This window comes from Cebidichthys violaceus, unplaced genomic scaffold, assembly GCF_023349555.1.
Source record: "Cebidichthys violaceus isolate CVI_PGR_0920_01 unplaced genomic scaffold, fCebVio1.0.p SCAF_2, whole genome shotgun sequence".
Taxonomy (NCBI): Eukaryota; Metazoa; Chordata; class Actinopteri; order Perciformes; family Stichaeidae; genus Cebidichthys; species Cebidichthys violaceus.
This window is the reverse complement of record NW_027176372.1, coordinates 16,148,088-16,163,911: the sequence shown is the minus strand read 5'-3', so window position 1 is coordinate 16,163,911 and position 15,824 is coordinate 16,148,088. Positions and strand designations below refer to the sequence as shown.

Sequence of the window (15,824 nt, the reverse complement as noted above, 5' to 3'; positions counted from 1 at the left end):
CACCAAGGACAGAGACACAAGAAGAGCCCCAGCTCAATTGAAAGGACATATTTAGTGATACATTGCTGTGTGAAGGAATTGGTACCTTTGAAAGAAAGATAAAAAACAAGATGTTTGACTAACTCCTCTGTGAACTATTGATTAACTATCAGGTTCAATGTGTGCATTTCAGTAAAATATGACTCTGGCTAGAAATTGAAGAGTAAAGTAATTTGCACGGTGAAATACATTTGCAGTGGGTAACTGTAAGTCACTCCGTACATTGTCATGAAGAAATAGTAAATAGTAAGGCAAATACAAATTATAACTGTAAAAAGGTATTGACTGGATCATTAGGTTGTAAATACATCAGACGATATCTGAAACCAGTTCCTACCTCAGGAGAATCATCACAGTCACCAAACGCATCAGCAAAGTCTGATGGACTTTTCCTCAGAGTCTGGTCAGCAGGCAGTGTGTTGTCATTGTAGGAAGACACGAACTTAAAGTCACTGGTTCTAGAACCTGTTGTCAGGTAGGCGTCATAATTGTAAGTGCTGCGTAAAGTTCCTGTGCCGTCAACGTCTGCGTAATTAGGAGGGAGATAAGCGCTGGGGATGGCAACTGCTCCATCAAACAACAGTCTGGGCTTTCTCCTGCGACAGAACCTCACACCGAGGATGATGATGATGAAGGTCAGGAAAAAGGTGGACACAGACACCAGAGCAATTATCAGATAAGAGGTCAGTTTGGAGTTCTTCTCGTCATAAGAAATATCCTTCAGTTCTGGCACCTCAGCCAAGTTATCAGAAATAAGTAAATACATGGAACAGGTGGCAGAGAGAGAGGGCTGTCCGTTATCTTTCACTGACACAATGAGGTTCTGTTTCATGCTGTCAGATTCAGAAATGTCCCGCTGGGTCCTGATCTCTCCGCTGTGGAGACCAATAGTGAAAAGTCCCGGATCAGTGGATTTGACTATATGATAGGACAGCCAGGCGTTCTGTCCGGAGTCCGCGTCCACCGCTATCACTTTGGACACCAGAGAGCCTCCGTGTGCAGCTTTGGGGACCAGCTCGGTCATGAAGGAGTTGCCCTCCGGGGCGGGGTACAGTATCTGAGGAGAGTTGTCGTTCACATCCGATACGAACACACTGACGGTCACGTTGCTGCTGAGCGGAGGAGAACCGTTGTCTCTGGCCGTCACGTGGACTTTAAAACTCTTGAACTGTTCATAATCAAACGACCTCACAGCGTGGATCACCCCCGTGTCTCCGTTAACAGATAGATAGGAGGACACCGGGGCACCGTTCACCTCACCGGGTAACAGAGAATAAATCACTGTACCGTTTTGTCTCCAGTCGGGGTCTCGAGCAGTAACGGAACATAAAGTGGAGCCAGGTTTGTTATTTTCAGTCACATAAGCGCTGTAGGACTGTTCCTCAAACACAGGTGGGTTGTCGTTGATGTCTGCTACAGATAACTGAACCGTTTTAGAGGAGGACAGAGGTGGAGAGCCCTCGTCAGTGGCAGTGATTGTAATGTTGTAATCAGACTCTAGTTCACGGTCCAGTTGTCCTGTGGTCACCAGAGAATAATAGTTTTTAATAGAAGGAAGCAACTTAAAAGGGACGTTTTGCTGAATGGAGCAGCGGACCTGTCTGTTAGTCTCAGAGTCTCTATCCTGCACGTTGATGATGCCCACCTCTGTACCAGGTGACACGTTCTCAGGTATGGGGTTAGTCAGTGATTTCAGATATATCATAGGGGCGTTGTCATTTACATCAGTGATATCAATAATCATGGTTGCAAATGACACCAATCCAAGACCATCTTTTGCGCTAATCTGCATTTCATACGAAGATTCTTTTTCATAATCAATAGATTCAGCGACTTTAACTTCTCCAGTTTTAGAGTTCAGAGAGAAAACTTGGTTTACATCTGAAACGTGATCAAATCCGTAAGTAACTTCACCATACATCCCTTCGTCTGCATCAGTAGCGCTCACTGTGATCACCAATGTGTTCAAAGGAGAGTTTTCAGGCAGATTGGCTTTATAAACGGCTTGGCTAAACACTGGTACATTATCATTAGCATCCAGTACAGTGACGTGTATGACTACAGTACCTGATCTCCGAGGAGAGCCACCATCGAATGCGGTAAGCAATAACATAATCTCTTTTTTGTCCTCTCTATCTAATTCTTTGTCTAAGACCAATTCACCATATTTTCGTCCAACCCCCTTTGTCTTCACATTTAGTTTAAAATTATCATTCTGCTGAAGTGAGTAGCCCTGAACTGCATTTTCTCCGATGTCTCCATCGTGCGCCTCATTCAAGAGAAAACCTGCACCTTTGTCAGCAGATTCGTGAATTTCAAAGTTAAGTGACTCCTCTTTGAATTGTGGTGAATTGTCGTTGATATCTTGAACGCGGATACTAATACGGTGCAATTCTAAAGGATTTTCCAATACGAGTTCCTGTTTCAGAACACATGATGCCTTTTTCGCACAAAGCCCTTCTCTGTCAATCCTTTCTTGTACAATCAAGTCTCCGGTGTTGAGATTTATACCGCAGTACTTAACACTGTTATCCTCAGTATCGATACGGGCCTTGCGAGCAGACAGTCTCCCCAAATCAAGTCCCAGATCCTTCGCGATGTTTCCAATAACAGATCCACGTTTCATCTCCTCCGGGATAGAGTAGCTCAGGTCTCCATAGACAGGGTGGAGGACAAGACATACAAAAGCAAGGCCGGAAAAAAGCGCAAATCTGCTGCATCCCATCGTTACTGCGAGAAAGACGATATACACTGTTAAGAATAGGTCAAGATATATAAATGAAAGATTTGCGATTTCTTCCAATCTACAACAACTGTCACACTGCAGTCCAACACGAAGTGATTTTTGTCAACTACGGAACAACAGCAGTCAGGCTTTAAATTCGCTGAGACAGAAGGGTGGAGAAAGACCGTGCCTTCTCGTTTGCTGGTACACACTGACACCATGAGTATTAGTTTAGGTATAACAGCACTATGTAGGATTTTGGTCTGACCTATTTAAAATTTAGATCGATACAGTAACACTTATGTAATAAACACAAAACAACTAAAACAAAATTGCTGTACTATTACGGGTTATCTTACAATGACTATTGAGACAATATATTAAACCACTGGCCCACTTGTGATGGATAAAGACAACACAAATATGAAATTGTTAAAACTGTCTCCAGACAAGCCAGTGTTTCTAAATAACAATTAGGACAAGTACATACTTCTGAATACAGAATGGGGACTTTTAGATTTTTTTTTTCTGCTACTCTTTCATTTAATCTCAAAACTGCATGAGAACGGATGTCCTGATGAAATGGTGGTCATAGATTTATTTCTGTTTCTGCACTTTCTCACATCCCCACTTGACTGAGTCAATATGGGATCAACTAACACAGAATAATGTTTTTACAGTTTTCATATATCTTCTATTTCTGAAATTGAGAAAACACTCTTTACTTTGTAATTCTGCATATTGAAACCATGTGGAAATGTATCACTGAGTTTTGACCAATGAGGATATACCATTATTTAATTATAAGACTGCAAATTGAACTAATGTCTTTTCAATCATAATACAAACAGTTGTATGCTTTAAGTCAACACAATCCATTCAATTAATACTCAGTCTAAAATATTGTGACAATTTAGATGACTGAGCAAATATCACAGCTTACATAGGTTTTTGTAAGAATGATTTAACTTCAACTAATAAGCAACAAAAACCAAAAACACGTTCTAACATTTAAATATCAAGAAAATAGGAAAAATTGTTTCAATATGGTTTTATACATGGTGTCATTGTGTGCTATTGTTTCATGATAGATTATTAAACTTTCATGTTTGGCCAAATTAAAAAAAATAAAGTTGACAATGATCAGCAGTTGTTGCATAGGGAAAGGAAATTGGGAAATAATTAAATTTCCTAACATATAAATGCATCAAATACAAGACTATCAAACTTTCAGAATAAAACTACTGTGTCTGTGAGCTGCCCTATAAAAACTTCAAAAAGTCTGCATCATTTAAATTTTGAACAGTGTTTGTCAGGACTATTTACTCATGGACAGCACTATGGTATCTAGGAAATAAGTGCATTTATATGACCAAGCAAAACTGAATAAATACAGAAGCTCCTTTTTTAATTTCTTCACACTGTTGTAAAACCACGTCTCAATAGATGTTAAACTTTGCAAACTTTAAATGAATATGAATCCGGGAAAGTTACTTAAACTGCCACCAGCTTAGAGCAACGACGTGAAAGCATCAAAGCAAGAAAGGGCACACCATTATAGCAACGTCTGGAAATATGCAAATATACTGAAACCCAATTAAGCAATGGTGTAATGACAACAGATTAAAATATAAAGGTGAACTGTATCAAAAAAATGCATCAGAAGATAAACAGAATTCAGCAAAAAGGAGATAAACTAGCGTAATTCAAACAGGCTTCCCTCAATGGAATATGAAATACAGCAACCATGCAACCGGTAGAGACAAAAAGACTGGAGGAAAACAAACGTCCTAAATGTATTCAAGAGGACTGATAGAACTGAAAAAACGAGAGTATGAGCGAATAGTGTAACGCTGTGTGTCTGTATCAGTGTGAGTGGATGAGAGGTTGGTAGGGCGCTCTGTAAAAGGTTGCGTTAAGAGATGTTCGGCTTCACTATGCGGATCTTGGTTCAAGAATTTGAAAGTAGTTCAATTCAGATAGTTCAGTAATATGAAATGTGTTCCTACCTCAGGAGAAGCATCACAATCTCCAAATACTTCAGCGAAGTCTGATGGACTTTTCCTCAGAGTCTGGTCAGCAGGCAGTGTGTTGTCATTGTAGGAAGACACGAACTTAAAGTCACTGGTTCTAGAACCTGTTGTCAGGTAGGCGTCATAATTGTAAGTGCTGCGTAAAGTTCCTGTGCCGTCAACGTCTGCGTAATTAGGAGGGAGATACGCGCTGGGGATGGCAACTGCTCCATCAAACAACAGTCTGGGCTTTCTCCTGCGACAAAACCTCACACCGAGGATGATGATGATGAAGGTCAGGAAAAAGGTGGACACAGACGCCAGCGCGATGATCAGATAAGAGGTCAGTTTGGAGTTCTTCTCGTCATAAGAAATATCCTTCAGTTCTGGCACCTCAGCCAAGTTATCAGAAATAAGTAAATACATGGAACAGGTGGCAGAGAGAGAGGGCTGTCCGTTATCTTTCACTGACACAATGAGGTTCTGTTTCATGCTGTCAGATTCAGAAATGTCCCGCTGGGTCCTGATCTCTCCGCTGTGGAGACCAATAGTGAAAAGTCCCGGATCAGTGGATTTGACTATATGATAGGACAGCCAGGCGTTCTGTCCGGAGTCTGCGTCCACCGCTATCACTTTGGACACCAGAGAGCCTCCGTGTGCAGCTTTGGGGACCAGTTCGGTCATGAAGGAGTTGCCCTCCGGGGCGGGGTACAGTATCTGAGGAGAGTTGTCGTTCACATCCGATACGAACACACTGACGGTCACGTTGCTGCTGAGCGGAGGAGAACCGTTGTCTCTGGCCGTCACGTGGACTTTAAAACTCCTGAACTGTTCATAATCAAACGACCTCACAGCGTGGATCACCCCCGTGTCTCCGTTAACAGATAGATAGGAGGACACCGGAGCACCGTTCACCTCACCGGGTAACAGAGAATAAATCACTGTACCGTTTTGTCTCCAGTCGGGGTCTCGAGCAGTAACGGAACATAAAGTGGAGCCAGGTTTGTTATTTTCAGTCACATAAGCGCTGTAGGACTGTTCCTCAAACACAGGTGGGTTGTCGTTGATGTCTGCTACAGATAACTGAACCGTTTTAGAGGAGGACAGAGGTGGAGAGCCCTCGTCAGTGGCAGTGATTGTAATGTTGTAATCAGACTCTAGTTCACGGTCCAGTTGTCCTGTGGTCACCAGAGAATAATAGTTTTTAATAGAAGGAACCAACTTAAAAGGGACGTTTTGCTGAATGGAGCAGCGGACCTGTCTGTTAGTCTCAGAGTCTCTATCCTGCACGTTGATGATGCCCACCTCTGTACCAGGTGACACGTTCTCAGGTATGGGGTTACTCAGTGACTTCAGATATATCATAGGGGCGTTGTCATTTACATCAGTAATTTCAATTATCACGGTTGCATATGACGCCAATCCAAGACCATCTTTTGCGCTAATCTGCATTTCATACGAAGATTCTTTTTCATAATCAATAGATTCAGCGACTGTAACTTCCCCAGTTTTAGAGTTCAGAGAGAAAACGTGTTTTTCATCTGAAACGTGATCAAATCCATAGGTAATTTCACTGTTTAACCCTTCGTCTGCATCAGTAGCGCTCACTGTGATCACCAATGTATCCAGATGAGAGTTTTCAGGCAGACTGGCTTTATAAACGGCCTGGCTAAACACTGGTACATTATCATTAGCATCCAGTACAGTGACGTGTATGACTACAGTACCTGATCTCTGAGGAGAGCCTCCATCGAATGCGGTAAGCAATAACATAATCTCTTTTTTGTCCTCTCTATCTAATTCTTTGTCTAAGATCAATTCACCATATTTTCGTCCAACCCCCTTTGTCTTCACATTTAGTTTAAAATGATCATTCTGCTGTAGTGAGTAGCCCTGAACTGCATTTTCTCCGATGTCTCCATCGTGCGCCTCATCCAAGAGAAAACCTGCACCTTTGTCAGCAGATTCCCGAATTTCAAAGTTAAGTGACTCCTCTTTGAATTGGGGTGAATTGTCGTTGATGTCTTGAACGCGGATACTAATACGGTGCAGTTCTAAAGGATTTTCCAATACGAGTTCCTGTTTCAGAACACATGATGCCTTTTTCGCACAAAGCCCTTCTCTGTCAATCCTTTCTTGTACAATCAAGTCTCCGGTGTTGAGATTTATACCGCAGTACTTAACACTGTTATCCTCAGTATCGATACGGGCCTTGCGAGCAGACAGTCTCCCCAAATCAAGTCCCAGATCCTTCGCGATGTTTCCAATAACAGATCCACGTTTCATCTCCTCCGGGATAGAGTAGCTCAGGTCTCCATAGACAGGGTGGAGGACAAGACATACAAAAGCAAGGCCGGAAAGAAGCGAATATCTGCTGCATCCCATTGTTACTGCGAGAAAGACCTGTACTGCAACAACGTATGTCCAGATATTCAGAAATGGAGCTGTTATATAATCCAATATAAACGATCTTCACACTGCAGTCATACTATGAAGCGATATCGTCAATTGCTGTAAAACAGCAGAAGCAGGTTTTAAATTCGATGAGACAGAAGGGTGGAGAATGACCGTGCCCTCTCGTTCACTGGTACACACTGACACCATGAGTATTTGCCGGGGTATAACAAGACGATGAAGAAATTGTATGTGTTTAAATATAGACCTTTTCTGAAAACCTTGTTGTTCAAAACAATAACAACAATAATAATTAATTTGATACATTAGGAGTAGCATGCCTTGATACAGGACTGCGCAGTCCTCTTGTGATGTAAAACAAAATAAAGAATAGAAAATACCACAATGGAGATCAACATAAAACTATTCAAATTGTTGTCGCTAAAATAATCAAAAGCGTTCACAAAATCGTTGGCATGTAAAAACATTGACAGAACACATACACTTTCATTTTAAATCTAATAGAGTGGAATGTTGTTAAATATCTTCCAATATTATTTGTGCACACACATTGTTTTGTTTTGTTTTGTTATTGTTCAGATATAAAGCATGATAAAGAAAACTATTTAGGCATGATAACCAATGAGATTAAACCTAATGAACAGTAATTTGAAGTGATTGCAAATTGAATTGCTGTGTGCCTCCGAATATTGCCAACAGTTGTGTACTTTATGGTGACACACAGATCTATTGGCATGATTTTCCTAAAATATGTTTGACAACTTGGACGACAAAAATCATCAGTCATTTATTTATCTCCAAATATGTTTTTTGTATGAATCTTTTCTGCCCTGATGAACAAACAAATTGTATTTTAATATTTGTATTATTGTTGTATTAAACATCAGTAACAGAAAAAATATTTTTGGGATATAGCTTTACACTTTATGTTATTGTTCACTGATTTATCTATGAATTGTAACATTTGCAGAGAGGCTGACCAGCAGCTGGTATACAGTCCAGGAAAACATACTGCTATTTAAAGGATTATGTCGTAACAGTAAAAAGCATCCAGACTACACAATCTGAGTTTGATGGGAAACATAAACTAGTTCTGCAAAGATCATTGTCAAAAATAAATCTAAATGTATTGCATTTTATGGAGAGATGATTTTACTCCCATTTGCTCTCTCGGTGGCACTTTTGTTTGCTCCATTATCAGAGACAATAAATGTTCAATCAGTAGACAACTAAAGTTCCTTAGATTATTCCCAACAGATGTGAGACGTGATCTTTATGATGTTAAAACACATCTGATAGTCAGTACAATATCAAGTTACTTAAATGAGTTGTGTAATCAGTTTTGCGCATGGGCAACAACAAATAATATGCCAAGTAAAGAGAAAACGCATTTTTGTCATTGCACGCATCAATCAGGACCACAGCAGATAAAGAAAGACCTAACGAAGCAGAAAGGACAGACAGCTCAACTTTTATATGTAATATCGTGTCCAAAAATCGTTAACCAGTAACAATATCCATCTGATCCATCTGAGTTTGAATTGTAAACAACTTGAAACAATTACATCACATGACAGCAACGGCATGTTCAGATACAAATACAACGAGGTGAAAAACGTAAATAATTTAGAAATTTGCAATGGCAAAGTAAATTCACTGAGATGACACTCAGGAAGAAGGAAATTACATCAGAACAAACGAAAAATGCAAGTTGGTCATGAATATGCATCTTGTGATTAAATGGAGTTCAGCACCATGGACAGAGTATAAAAGACACAATCGGTTTTCCTTGGAAAGAAGATAATGTCAGCAAATACACGTTGCTTAATCCTGAAGGCTGCATCACGAAATTTAAAGAAAACTATTAAACCATGTATTCAATCAGAACCACAGAACGGAGCAATGCAAGTGAAGAAAGCTATAAACAAAATTGCAACTTTTTCAGGACGATTACTTAAATAATATGGAATGTGCTCCTACCTCAGGAGAAGCATCACAATCTCCAAACACCTCAGCAAAGTCTGATGGACTTTTCCTCAGAGTCTGGTCAGCAGGCAGTGTGTTGTCATTGTAGGAAGACACGAACTTAAAGTCACTGGTTCTAGAACCTGTTGTCAGGTAGGCGTCATAATTGTAAGTGCTGCGTAAAGTTCCTGTGCCGTCAACGTCTGCGTAATTAGGAGGGAGATAAGCGCTGGGGATGGCAACTGCTCCATCAAACAACAGTCTGGGCTTTCTCCTGCGACAAAACCTCACACCGAGGATGATGATGATGAAGGTCAGGAAAAAGGTGGACACAGACACCAGCGCGATGATCAGATAAGAGGTCAGTTTGGAGTTCTTCTCGTCATAAGAAATATCCTTCAGTTCTGGCACCTCAGCCAAGTTATCAGAAATAAGTAAATACATGGAACAGGTGGCAGAGAGAGAGGGCTGTCCGTTATCTTTCACTGACACAATGAGGTTCTGTTTCATGCTGTCAGATTCAGAAATGTCCCGCTGGGTCCTGATCTCTCCGCTGTGGAGACCAATAGTGAAAAGTCCCGGATCAGTGGATTTGACTATATGATAGGACAGCCAGGCGTTCTGTCCGGAGTCCGCGTCCACCGCTATCACTTTGGACACCAGAGAGCCTCCGTGTGCAGCTTTGGGGACCAGCTCGGTCATGAAGGAGTTGCCCTCCGGGGCGGGGTACAGTATCTGAGGAGAGTTGTCATTCACATCCGATACGAACACACTGACGGTCACGTTGCTGCTGAGCGGAGGAGAACCGTTGTCTCTGGCCGTCACGTGGACTTTAAAACTCCTGAACTGTTCATAATCAAACGACCTCACAGCGTGGATCACCCCCGTGTCTCCGTTAACAGATAGATAGGAGGACACCGGGGCACCGTTCACCTCACCGGGTAACAGAGAATAAATCACTGTACCGTTTTGTCTCCAGTCGGGGTCTCGAGCAGTAACGGAACATAAAGTGGAGCCAGGTTTGTTATTTTCAGTCACATAAGCGCTGTAGGACTGTTCCTCAAACACAGGTGGGTTGTCGTTGATGTCTGCTACAGATAACTGAACCGTTTTAGAGGAGGACAGAGGTGGAGAGCCCTCGTCAGTGGCAGTGATTGTAATGTTGTAATCAGACTCTAGTTCACGGTCCAGTTGTCCTGTGGTCACCAGAGAATAATAGTTTTTAATAGAAGGAAGCAACTTAAAAGGGACGTTTTGCTGAATGGAGCAGCGGACCTGTCTGTTAGTCTCAGAGTCTCTATCCTGCACGTTGATGATGCCCACCTCTGTACCAGGTGGCACGTTCTCAGGTATGGGGTTAGTCAGTGATTTCAGATATATCATAGGGGCGTTGTCATTTACATCAGTGACATCAATAATCACTTTTGCTTCTGAAGATAGTCCATAACCATCTTTGGCCTCAACAATCACTTCATACGTCGATCCCTCTTCATAATCAATGTTACCTGTCACACTGATTTCTCCAGTTTTCTCATTTAGTGAAAACAGCTTCTGTGATTTATCAGATAATCGGCTAAATTCATATGTCACCTCTCCGTTGACACCTTCGTCTTCATCTGATGCACTTACAGTGATAACTGGGGTATTAATAGCTGAGTTCTCCGGTAACGTGGCTTGATAAACGGCCTCAGTAAAAACTGGAGCGTTATCATTAGCATCAAGTACAATGACGTGTATGACTACAGTCCCGGATCTCTGAGGAGAACCACCGTCTAAAGCTGTGAGTAATAATTTCATTTCCTGCTGCTCCTCTCGGTCTAATTCTTTATCTAAAACCAACTCACCATATTTACTACCAGCACTTGTCGTCTGAATACTGAACACAAAGTGAGGGTTTTTTTGCAAAATGTAGCTTTCAACGGAGTTCTTGCCAATATCAGCATCTTGCGCTGCATTAATGCGATACCTAGCTCCTTTGTCAGCTGACTCTGTGATTTCAAGCTTTATAATATCCTTAGAGAAAATTGGTGCATTGTCGTTTATGTCCTGCACCTGCAGGGACAACCGGTGTAACTCCAATGGATTCTCTAACAGCAAGTCGAATTTAAGAACACACGAAGGCTTTTCTCCACAATGCTCCTCTCTGTCGATTCTTTCCTCAACGATTAAATCTCCGCTTCGAAGTTTAATCCCGCAATACTGTCTCTCGTTTCCTTCCATGTCAACACGAGCTTTGCGAGCAGACAGTCTGCCCACCTCCAGGCCGAGATCCTTGGCGATATTTCCAATAACAGATCCGCGCTTGAGCTCCTCCTGTACAGAATAGCTCAGGTCTCCGTGTGCGGACTGCACCACAACAAAGAAAAAGACAAAGCCATAGCTTTGAAGAACGCGCCTTCTAGTCACCATCTTCAGACAGAACTACAAACGTTACAACACGTTAATATCGAGCATTGAAAAGACTACTATTCGATCAATATAAGTGCCTTCCAAGCATTAGTCGTCGGTGTTGAATGATAAAAAGAACACAAGGCTGGTCCATCCAAATAATGGGTGGTGTGCAAAGCAGACGCAACACTTGACTCCTTAGCTGGTCTATAGTGACACCGTGAGTACAAATGAAATATAACAGTGTCATTACAAGGTAGTGTGGCCTTAATATAAACGTATAATGAAGAAATAAAAAGCATCATCATTATAAGTTAAATTTAAGTTAAGTGAGATGCTTGTTCTTTTCATCATGAGGCTTTACAAACAAGATTATGTCTCCTCCTACATTAATGCACCTAAACAATTCATGGTGATAGTAGTAAGACAACACTGCACTGAAGTTAAACAATGTTGAACCACAGATCTTGTCATTTAGTGTTGTATGCTAAATGTTCCAAATTCGCATGGAGGCAAATCTCTGTCAGTCTGTCCCTCTGTTTAGTAAATTAAATAGATTAAAAATCGAATTAAATAATATATGGTGCATAAAAAGCAACACCAATAGAAAAAAGCGATACCATGCCCTTTATATTTTGCACTGGTGGAATAACAATACAAAGAAAAAAAGGTTTATAACAGCAAATTGAAATAATCCGTAAAGTATGTTCACTTACAACTATGGAATGTTACCAAAATAAGCAAAATATCTCCCCTCATTCTACTGATGTGATTTGTCCTTTGTTAAATTTATGTTTTAATTTTAGTTATATATAAAGGGAATCCATATATTGGAAATTAATTACAAATTGAGACAGAGGTATATCAGGAAAACAGGTCTGTAAGTAAAAGTGTATTTTAAAACATTTGAAAGTTGAGGCAAATAGAAGACAGGTATGAGTTCCATCAAAAGTGCAACAGTGAGGTTCAGCACCAAGGACAGAGACACAAAAAGAGCCCCAGCTCAATTTAAAGGACATAATTAGTGATACATTGCTGTATTAAGTGAGAGATACCTTTGAAAAAAAGATACAAATGAAGATAAACAGCCTCTACTCGAATGACAAGACATGTTGAAATGACTGCATGCTATAATAGACTAACTCCTCTGTGAACTATTCATAAGCTATCAGGTTCAATGAGTACATTCAAGAGAAAAATGAATCTGGTCTATCGCTATGAATTGGAGAGTAACTTAATGTGCACGGTGAAATAAATGTACAGTGGGTAACTATACGTCACTCCGTACATTGTCTTAAAGAAATAGTAAGGCAAATACAAATTATAACTGTAAAAAGGTATTGACTGGATCATTAGGTTGTAAATACATCAGACGATATTTGACACCAGTTCCTACCTCAGGAGAATCATCACAGTCACCAAACGCTTCAGCAAAGTCTGATGGACTTTTCCTCAGAGTCTGGTCAGCAGGCAGTGTGTTGTCATTGTAAGATGACACGAACTTAAAGTCACTGGTTCTAGAACCTGTTGTCAGGTAGGCGTCATAATTGTAAGTGCTGCGTAAAGTTCCTGTGCCGTCAACGTCTGCGTAATTAGGAGGGAGATAAGCGCTGGGGATGGCAACTGCTCCATCAAACAACAGTCTGGGCTTTCTCCTGCGACAGAACCTCACACCGAGGATGATGATGATGAAGGTCAGGAAAAAGGTGGACACAGACACCAGCGCGATGATCAGATAAGAGGTCAGTTTGGAGTTCTTCTCGTCATAAGAAATATCCTTCAGTTCTGGCACCTCAGCCAAGTTATCAGAAATAAGTAAATACATGGAACAGGTGGCAGAGAGAGAGGGCTGTCCGTTATCTTTCACTGACACAATGAGGTTCTGTTTCATGCTGTCAGATTCAGAAATGTCCCGCTGGGTCCTGATCTCTCCGCTGTGGAGACCAATAGTGAAAAGTCCCGGATCAGTGGATTTGACTATATGATAGGACAGCCAGGCGTTCTGTCCGGAGTCCGCGTCCACCGCTATCACTTTGGACACCAGAGAGCCTCCGTGTGCAGCTTTGGGGACCAGCTCGGTCATGAAGGAGTTGCCCTCCGGGGCGGGGTACAGTATCTGAGGAGAGTTGTCGTTCACATCCGATACGAACACACTGACGGTCACGTTGCTGCTGAGCGGAGGAGAACCGTTGTCTCTGGCCGTCACGTGGACTTTAAAACTCCTGAACTGTTCATAATCAAACGACCTCACAGCGTGGATCACCCCCGTGTCTCCGTTAATAGATAGATAGGAGGACACCGGGGCACCGTTCACCTCACCGGGTAACAGAGAATAAATCACTGTACCGTTTTGTCTCCAGTCGGGGTCTCGAGCAGTAACGGAACATAAAGTGGAGCCAGGTTTGTTATTTTCAGTCACATAAGCGCTGTAGGACTGTTCCTCAAACACAGGTGGGTTGTCGTTGATATCTGCTACAGATAACTGAACAATTTTAGAGGAGGACAGAGGTGGAGAGCCCTCGTCAGTGGCAGTGATTGTAATGTTGTAATCAGACTCTAGTTCACGGTCCAGTTGTCCTGTGGTCACCAGAGAATAATAGTTTTTAATAGAAGGAACCAACTTAAAAGGAACGTTTTGCTGAATGGAGCAGCGGACCTGTCTGTTAGTCTCAGAGTCTCTATCCTGCACGTTGATGATGCCCACCTCTGTACCAGGTGGCACGTTCTCAGGTATGGGGTTAGTCAGTGATTTCAGATATATCATAGGGGCGTTGTCATTTACATCAGTGATATCAATAATCACTTTTGCTTCTGAAGATAGTCCATAACCATCTTTGGCCTCAACAAACACTTCATACTTCGATCCCTCTTCATAATCAATGTTACCTGTCACACTGATTTCTCCAGTTTCCTCATTTACTGAAAACAGCTTCTGTGATTTATCAGACAGTCGGATAAATTCATATGTCACCTCTCCGTTGACACCTTCGTCTGCATCTGATGCACTTACAGTGATAACTGGGGTATTAATAGCTGAGTTTTCCGGTAACGTGGCTTGATAAACGGCCTCAGTAAAAACTGGGGCGTTATCATTAGCATCAAGTACAATGACGTGTATGACTACAGTCCCGGATCTCTGAGGAGAACCTCCGTCTAAAGCTGTGAGTAATAATTTCATTTCCTGCTGCTCCTCTCGGTCTAATTCTTTATCTAAAACCAACTCACCGTATTTTCTACCAGCACTTGTCGTCTGAATACTGAACACAAAGTGAGGGTTTTGTTGTAAAATGTAGCTTTCAACGGAGTTCTTGCCAATATCAGCATCTTGCGCTGCATTAATGCGATACCTAGCTCCTTTGGCAGCTGACTCTCTGATTTCAAGCTTTACAGTGTCTTTTGGGAAAATGGGTGCATTGTCGTTTATGTCCTGCACCTGCAGGGACAACCGGTGTAACTCCAATGGATTCTCTAACAGCAAGTCGAATTTAAGAACACACGAAGGCTTTTCTCCACAATGCTCCTCTCTGTCGATTCTTTCCGCGACGATTAAATCTCCGCTTCGAAGGTTAATCCCGCAATACTGTCTCTCGTTCCCTTCCATGTCAACACGAGCTTTGCGAGCAGACAGTCTGCCCACCTCCAGGCCGAGATCCTTGGCGATATTTCCAATAACAGATCCGCGCTTGAGCTCCTCCTGTACAGAATAGCTCAGGTCTCCGTGTGCGGACTGCACCACAACAAAGAAAAAGACAAAGCCATAGCTTTGAAGAACGCGCCTTCTAGTCACCATCTTCAGACAGAACTACAAACGTTACAACACGTTAATATCGAGCATTGAAAAGACTACTATTCGATCAATATAAGTGCCTTCCAAGCATTAGTCGTCGGTGTTGAATGATAAAAAGAACACAAGGCTGGTCCATCCAAATAATGGGTGGTGTGCAAAGCAGACTCAACACTTGACTCCTTAGCTGGTCTATAGTGACACCGTGAGTACAAATGAAATATAACAGTGTCATTACAAGGTAGTGTGGCCTTAATGTTTGTATATAAACGTATAATAAGGGAATGTGTCATGATTTTAATTTAACTTTAAGTTAAGTGAGATGCTTGTTCTTTGTATCATGAGGCTTTATAAACAATAGTATGTCTCTTCCTACATTAATCCACCTAAACAATTCATGGTTATAATACAACACTAAACTAATGGTAAACAATGTTGAACTGCGGATCATTGCATTTAGTGTATGCTAAATGCTCCAAGTTCGCTTGGAAACATA

General features: G+C 41.6%; 3 protein-coding genes across 10 annotated transcripts in view; all 3 read right to left on the bottom strand.

Moving 5' to 3' along the window:
- The window catches only part of LOC137875492 (protocadherin gamma-A11-like), a 262,793-nt gene that overhangs the window by 212,512 nt on the left and 34,457 nt on the right, over nucleotides 1-15,824 (bottom strand). The window lies entirely within an intron of this gene.
- The window catches only part of LOC137875768 (protocadherin beta-15-like), a 72,113-nt gene that overhangs the window by 40,801 nt on the left and 15,488 nt on the right, over nucleotides 1-15,824 (bottom strand). The window lies entirely within an intron of this gene.
- Nucleotides 4,732-7,174, bottom strand: LOC137875916 (protocadherin beta-15-like). The gene has a single exon (XM_068715434.1). The coding sequence runs from the start codon at nucleotides 7,159-7,161 to the stop codon at nucleotides 4,735-4,737; it is 2,427 nt and encodes an 808-aa protein (XP_068571535.1). The 5' UTR covers nucleotides 7,162-7,174; the 3' UTR covers nucleotides 4,732-4,734.